The sequence below is a fragment of the Eurosta solidaginis genome, chromosome 3, assembly GCF_040869045.1.
Source record: "Eurosta solidaginis isolate ZX-2024a chromosome 3, ASM4086904v1, whole genome shotgun sequence".
NCBI lineage: Eukaryota > Metazoa > Arthropoda > Insecta > Diptera > Tephritidae > Eurosta > Eurosta solidaginis.
In genome coordinates, this window is record NC_090321.1 from 266262098 (window position 1) to 266269486 (window position 7389).

Consider the following 7389-nt stretch of genomic DNA (forward strand, 5'->3'; position numbering starts at 1 on the left):
AATTTTCGATATCGAAAAAGTGGGCGTGGTTATAGTCCGATATCGTTCATTTTAAATAGCGATCTGAGATGAGTGCTCAGGAACCTACATACCAAATTTCATCAAGATACCTCAAAATTTACTCAAGTTATCGTGTTAACGGACGGACGGACGGACGGACGGACGGACATGGCTCAATCAAATTTTTTTTCGATCCTGATTATTTTGATATATGGAAGTCTATATCTATCTCGATTCCTTTATATATGTACAACCAACCGTTATCCAATCAAACTTAATATACTCTGTGAGCCCTGCTCAACTGAGTATAATAAATAATAAAAACCAATGCTTAATACTTTGACGGCCATGCGGAAAACCAAAAAACATTGTCCACCCTAATGTCGGTAGATCTGTCTGTATGCACATCGTGCCCACTATTATTTCTAAATTTTATCTCTAATTTTTGTTTTAATATTTGTTGTTATGTTATGCCTCTTAGTTTCAATGCTTCAGTGGTATTTAAATATTTGCTAGGTGTGGTTTGAATGTAGATCAGCTTATCTCACAACATTTAATTTCAGTTCGTTAAATTTAGTTTTCATAATTTGTGAACTTTTACGCAGCTTTAAGACCGTTAGATACTTTTTTTTCTTAGCAAGCGCTTCATTACAAAGAGTATAAACTTCAGTAAGTCAACTGTACATAATTTGATCAAACATAAGTGAGCAAAAAAAAGCAACGTAAGTTTCGTTATCTTCATTAAATAAATTGGCATGCAAAGCCTTATACTATTTTCACACAGACGGCTTATTGAATAATAAAGGCAGTTTTCTACATTAAGACGCTTATTGAGCTCAATATTCCCTACAAAATTCGAATCGATAATTATTTCATTAGTAGCTAATCGAATGCCTAATGAAGTCAAAAGCACAATGCAACTCTGTTGGCCGCGTTCCGCTTCTTAGTTTTTGGTGTGTTCAGTGCTTAGAAATGTCATTTGTCAAAGTAAATGTCATTGTCTGCATGGCGGAACGATACAAGGTGGCCGCATCGAACAGCTGATTATAACCTTTTTTATTTGATTTGATACATCAACTACCGGCGCAGTACGATTTTGACATTTGTCCATCGAATTTACAAGTACATGGAATTTTGTTTGTTTGTAGGTATGTCACCATGCTGCCACCTTGTATCGTTCCGCCATGATTGTCTGTCATATACATTGTCATTTTATTCGCTTGACATTTCATTCTTCATACTAATCGAGCAGTTACTTCTGTGTGAAAGCAAAAAATTTACGATTTCATTAGAAGGTGAAATAAGATCATTAAGTTTCTGTGTGAAAACAGTATTAGACGTATATTTATATACCCACTTGCACTATATAGTCATTGCGAGCAGTGCTTAGATATGTGTAGTATACAGTTGAAATACTTTTCAGGAGTGTAATTTTTACTTTAAAATTTTTAACCGTGCATTGATTACACAGTTCAACAACTATCTAACATCTGCTTGAGACGAATTTTTTCATAGAAAACTTCTTGGTGTCTTCACATATGGCTTCCTACTGTGTCTTATTATTCCTTGTGTTTACCCCAGTAATCAAAAGGCCCTACATTTGGACTTAGACGATTTTTTCAAAAAATCAAATTAAGGGCCCAGATATTGTTTTCTTCAGCACAACCTACTTACTAGGGTGGGTCGATTTGTATGGACGAATGTTAACCGATATCGCGCCATCGATTTTTCGAAAGGATTTGGGCTCAGGAAAGAAAAGTTCCACTACGTATACCCAAAAAAATAATTTCGAGACTGCGAAATTTCATTTTTTTTTGGCATTTTTTTCGACTTTGAATTTTAAGGTTTTTTTCATGACCTACTAAAGAAATTTTCATGTGTATACCCTCTCCGATCCAAAAATGTTCGCTAAAAACGTGGGCGGTAACAGTTTTATGAAAAAAAAAATTTATTATTTTTTTTATACATGAAAATTTTACAATCAAATGAAATTTTTTTAGTATGTCATGAAAAAAACCTTAAAAATCAAAGTCGAAAAAAAGTAAAAAAAAAAAATTTAATTTCGCAGCCTCGAAAATTATTTTTTTGGGTATGCGTAGTGGAACGTTTATTCCTGAGCTCAAATCCTATCGAAAAATCGATAGCGCGATATCGGTTAATAAATCAACCCAGTTTCTGTTTACACCAAAAGAATACAGTCGATACTGTACTGCATAAGGTGGCCATGAGCTCAGAGAAAGCTCTGGAGTACTAGGATTTGTCTTGGGGGTTTCTCTGCCGGGACATTCAACAATGTCTCGAAAGAAGCAATCATGGACAGTCTCAACTCGACTTAAACAAACTGCATCGGCTACATGCTAAGTTGCAGAAAGATTGCACCACAATGGCGTCTATGCGAGGCTTGCAGACCTTACGGCCAAGAATACAGCGTTAACAACTACAACAAGGCCTAAGGCCTCAATGTAGCCTTAGTGCGGGCCGTACGTCCATAGTACTATAACGCTATTTAAAAAAGTGCGAACATACATGGTGCTTGTTACCGGAACGTACGGGATCTGCATCCGCAAAGCGAGTGAAAGGTGATCCTCCAGCTCATAAGGTATTATTGGAACCCACCTATGGAGGTGAAGGAAGACGGCGCCACCACTCGTAAGGATCAGGTGGAAAACGATTTAAATTCTCTTACTATTGCCAGTTCGATGCTTCGAAAGGCAGCTCAACCTAACCCAACCTAGGATGATTTGGAGTGTTTCTTTAAAGTTTTATCGGCGGCCTACTTAGGCTCATCTTCCACTGAACGGTCGATTAAGTTTCTGCTAAAATCAAGGCCCTCCCGTTAAGTTTTGTTTTAATAAGTATTACTTTTCAGATGTCTTACAAGACTTTCCACGCTGAGAGTATACCACTGGATCGACTTCAAAAGTTGTCAGTTTTCGGTGGTTTTTCATATATATATCCAAATTCAAAGCCCAGCGTCGATGTAGTGGGAAATTGGCAGAAGCGCTACTGTTCACTGGGTGACACCTTTTTACCGGTATTGGATCGCGTAAAGAACTTTGAGGTACGAGAAAATGATGTTTGGGTTGTAACAAGTGCTAAATGTGGCACCACCTGGGCACAGGAGATGACTTGGCTGATAATGAACAGTTTTGACTATGAAAAGGCAAAATCTGTGGATATTGGTGAACGTTCACCATTTTTAGAGTAAGTATTTATATACTTATATATGAATAGCAATTAAAACAAGACTGGTATAGATCAGGAGACTTCGTATAATTTAATGACTCTATAATCCTTAGTTTAACAAGTCTGCATGCTACAGAACGATGTCTGTTGTTTTTCGCACCTTAGTGAATGCATTATCGTTCCTCTGCTCTCGAAGTAAGGTCCACATAAGAACACCTGCGCGGCCGAAACGTCTTAAGCTATGACGCTTCTATAACAAGACGTGTAATGCGAAGCTGTCGGAAATTTTACGCTGCTTTATTTGCATATGGCCGTTAAGCCCGTTCAGCTCGTCCAACCACAAATCTTGTGAAGAGATTTTCTTTCGAATACTTAAACGGTCATGTTCTCTGATTTTTGTGTCTTGGAACCATCCATACATCAGGAGAGTTATGATAGAATACTTGTAGACCAAGGACGACCACGTAATTGCTCTCTGCGGCCGATAGCAACGCCGCTTTCCCTGCAAAAATCGTTGGATCATATGGTCCACTTGTGTCATACTGGATTACTCTGATGTAATGCTGAGCTGGAGTATATGGTCCTATCCTAGGACATCGCAATGTTAATTGAACCATATTTTTTGTATAAATTGTGGTTAATTTTAGATCACTCGTTTGGTCCATAGCGAGTACTTCATACATGCATGTATGGAGTACTCGCGATTTTTGCTGGGTTGTTTCGTTTGGGTCCCAACAACAAACAATTTTATTTCGTTAGAAATATGCGGTAAATTGATATACAAACATAGTTTGGCTTTGAAATAAGTTGGCTTCGCCTTGTGCACACTAAAATCTATGCTGGCCGGTCTTCTTCTAAATGCGTGGCTATACCGATACGCTTATATATTTGCTTATATGTTTTGTTGTAAATTGTATACCGTACAGCTGATCTAAATGAAGTAGCCTCAAAGTTAAACAAGTTTTCTACATGCAGGTTTAACGGAGTTGCACCATCTGCACCCGACGTTATAGAAGCTGCCAATAAATTAACTTCACCGCGTTTGATGAAATCGCATTTACCGGCTTGGCTACTACCGAAACAGTTATGGACCAAGAAGCCAAAGGTAATCCGTAGCTCTAAAATTTTTATTTTTCAGATCATCTGACCATGGTGTTCTAAATGTATGTTCCTGAACTCTTTTTCAAGAAGGCAGCTCTTCCCGACTTTTTGATGTTTTCGAAGCGGAACTTAATTTATAACAAGGTGTGATTCAGAAATCTCACTAGACTTTCTAAGCAGGCGTCTTGCAAGGTGTATAAACGCTCAAAGCGCTGTGAAAGTGTGCATTGTTGTGACGCCAAGCACCGATCGTATCGTAAAGCCTCACTTTACCAAAATCGATTAGATCTCGATCTTTACAACTCATATATCAAATATAATTCCCTACGTGCACCAAATTAAAGAACATTGAAAAGAGCGTGAATACCAAGTACTTGTGAAGTTCGGTGTGTGAGTACGTTAAGGAAACAAGTGTTTGTGAATTAGTTAGAGCTCACATAGGGATTGAAGTTAAGCCACCATAGACTTCGTTATACTAGAAACAATTAATTTTGTACTTTTTAAGAATAGCTTCGTCGGTTTCTAGTCGGTAGCAAGCGAAACCGAGAAGTCACTGTTTTATTGTCGGCTTATTATCGTCAGCGAATTATAATCGGCTCTTTGGCTTCTTATTGGTTTCTTCTCGGCTTGTTATCGACGTGTTTCAGATGCGCCAACAATATTTTAATAAATTTTTCTCGGTATCTGTATATTAAAAACCCGATGATTCATCAATAACAAATTTTTAACCCTCTGACAAAAAACCAGTACTATTCCATATCAAATCGATCACTTTTTGTTAACAAACCGATAACAAAAAATATTACTCTGATAACAAATTGGCAACAAGTAAATACATTTTTGAGAACATATCGATAACACTTTGACAATAAATTAATAACTTTCTAATACTGAGTTGATCACTTTTCGATAACAAATCTATGGCACGCCGATAATAAACTGATAAAACTTCGAAAGCAAGTAGATAACTATCAGATAACAAATTGATGATGAATAATTAATAACTTTTCAATAACAAAACGCTATTTTGTCGATAAAAATCGATAAATTTTGTTATAAAAACCAAACTTGTAACACTTCGATAATAAATCGGTAACTCGTCTATGACTCGAAAATTATATATCTATATTAAACCTTTCCTTCTCTTTTTTCCTTTCCTTGTTCTGACTTGTCTTGAATCCCCATACAGCATACGACTTTCAAAGTCTTAGGTTACGCTTACAGCTACACTTACGCTTACATTCTGGATTTCCCCACGTAAAGAACAAAGATGTTTACAAATTAAAAAAGTATTTTGCAATATTTCGCTACCTCACTGGGTTAACTGACGTCAACTGGTCACACTAAGGGAATTTAAGTCGTTGTCCACCTATTCCTTCCAGCGGAATGTGGTCCGTCCACTTCCTCTGGTTCCGATGAAAATACTTTCTTAGCCCGAGGATCATCATTCATTCGCACAACATGGCCTAACCAGATTAGTCGCTGCGTTTTAATTAGGTGGATTATGTTGATGTCTGCGTAAAGCACGTACAGCTCATCACTAAAAATACTTCGGTACTATGATGTTGTCATCTTCCATACCTCTGCACCATGGAGCAGGACCGGTACAATAAGTGACTTGTAGAGAATGATTTTTGTTTGCCGAGAGAGGAATTTACTTTTCGATTGCCTACCTAGTACAAAGTAACATTTATTGGCAAGAGTATTTCTTCGCTGGATTTTAGAGCTGATATTATTGTTTATGTTAATGCTGTTTCCCAAATAAACGAAGTCTTTGACTAGTTCTACTAGTTCTTCTACAGTTCTACAGTGCGGTACATCACTGGCTCTATTTAAGAGACCTCAGAAGTGTTCCCTCCATATTGTAAGTACTCTCTGGACATCGGTTACAAGGTCACCGTTTTTGTTCTTACAGGATTCTGCGGGCGTTTAGCTCATCAAGCTCGATCTATATGCCCATTATGTTAAATATCATAGTTATAAGCTTTTCCTGAGAAAAACATAGTTAATCATTTCTGCGTTTTATTAACTAAAATACACAACGAAGAGAAAGATGTTGACTATTTTTATCTTATCATTTTATCTTTCAGATAATTTATCTGTTTCGTGATCCTAAAGATGCTGCGGTTTCATATTATCATCACTGGATTGGTATCGTGAGCTATCAGGGTAACATGGCAGACCTAATTCAATCGTACATTGACGGTCTTGTATTTTATACTCCATTTTGGCCACATGTACTCGATTTTTGGCAAATTCGTAATCAACCACAAATCTTTTTCACCAGCTATGAGCGCATGAAAAGCGATTTGTGTGGAGTTATTAAGGATGTGTGTAAATTTTTGGAACGCGAAATTTCAAAAGACCAGTTGCCGCAATTAATAGAACATCTTTCCTTCAACAAAATGAAGAATAATCCCGCCTGTAATCATATCAAAGAGCATGAAATTATAAGAGAAGCAACAAATCATGCTCTTCCGGATTTTAGGTAAGTTTTGAGAGAGAATTATCTAATAAACGACTTCAAACTTAATTTTTTCACATTTTTTTTCGAAATATAGTTTTATACGTCGTGGCATAGTTGGGAGCTATAAAGATGAACTTCCACAGTCTAGTGTACAACAACTGGATAATTGGATTGAGAATAGTTTGAAAGATTACCAGCTCACCGTTGATGATTTTATCAATTATACTAAATATTAATTCTACCGATTATTTTAAGTATCCTTTAACTAGAATAAAATAATACGCCTGCCAAATAGATTCGCCAATAAAGTAAAAATTTCAATAGCATCAATAGTTCCGGACTTCAAACTAAAAAAATAGCCCTAAATGTAGACTATTTCTTTGGGGCTACTTGAGTAGCGAGCTTATACCAATGAAACCTTAGACAATCGCAGCTTTTTAAGAGAGTGTTTTGCAGGAAATCAACAATACGGCGGGGAACCGCTTAGTGGAAGCATTTTTTTCACGTAACAGAATGTTACAGATCCAAATAAAGATTTACGTAACCTTTTGTTTTCTTTGGTTGTTCAGTAAAAAAAAAAAAAATTTTTAAAACAATTAAGTTTTAGATCAGGCAGGGTTTGTACTGCACACATA

General features: G+C 36.6%; 1 protein-coding gene across 2 annotated transcripts; it reads left to right on the forward strand.

Annotated features, from left to right (window-relative positions):
* The first annotated feature begins 513 nt into the window (after positions 1-513).
* On the forward strand, positions 514-7086 carry LOC137247147 (luciferin sulfotransferase-like). 2 transcript variants are annotated; one of them, XM_067778224.1, is made up of 5 exons: positions 514-722; positions 2870-3204; positions 4162-4291; positions 6378-6775; positions 6849-7086. In XM_067778224.1, exons 2-5 carry the CDS (start codon positions 2870-2872, stop codon positions 6988-6990), a joined length of 1005 nt encoding a protein of 334 aa, XP_067634325.1. In that variant the 5' UTR covers positions 514-722; the 3' UTR covers positions 6991-7086. The 2 variants fall into 2 exon arrangements, with proteins under 2 accessions (XP_067634325.1, XP_067634326.1); XM_067778225.1 differs by lacking the exon at positions 514-722 and adding an exon at positions 1271-1295.
* The last annotated feature ends 303 nt before the right edge of the window (positions 7087-7389 follow it).

Bases quoted from the DNA above. Each gene is read 5' to 3' on its own strand.
- LOC137247147 (XM_067778224.1), top strand. From the start codon at position 2,870: ATGTCTTACAAGACTTTCCACGCTGAGAGTATACCACTGGATCGACTT. The intron at 3,205-4,161 runs GTAAGTATTTAT...TTCTACATGCAG, and splicing joins GAACGTTCACCATTTTTAGA to GTTTAACGGAGTTGCACCAT. The intron at 6,776-6,848 runs GTAAGTTTTGAG...TTCGAAATATAG, and splicing joins CATGCTCTTCCGGATTTTAG to TTTTATACGTCGTGGCATAG.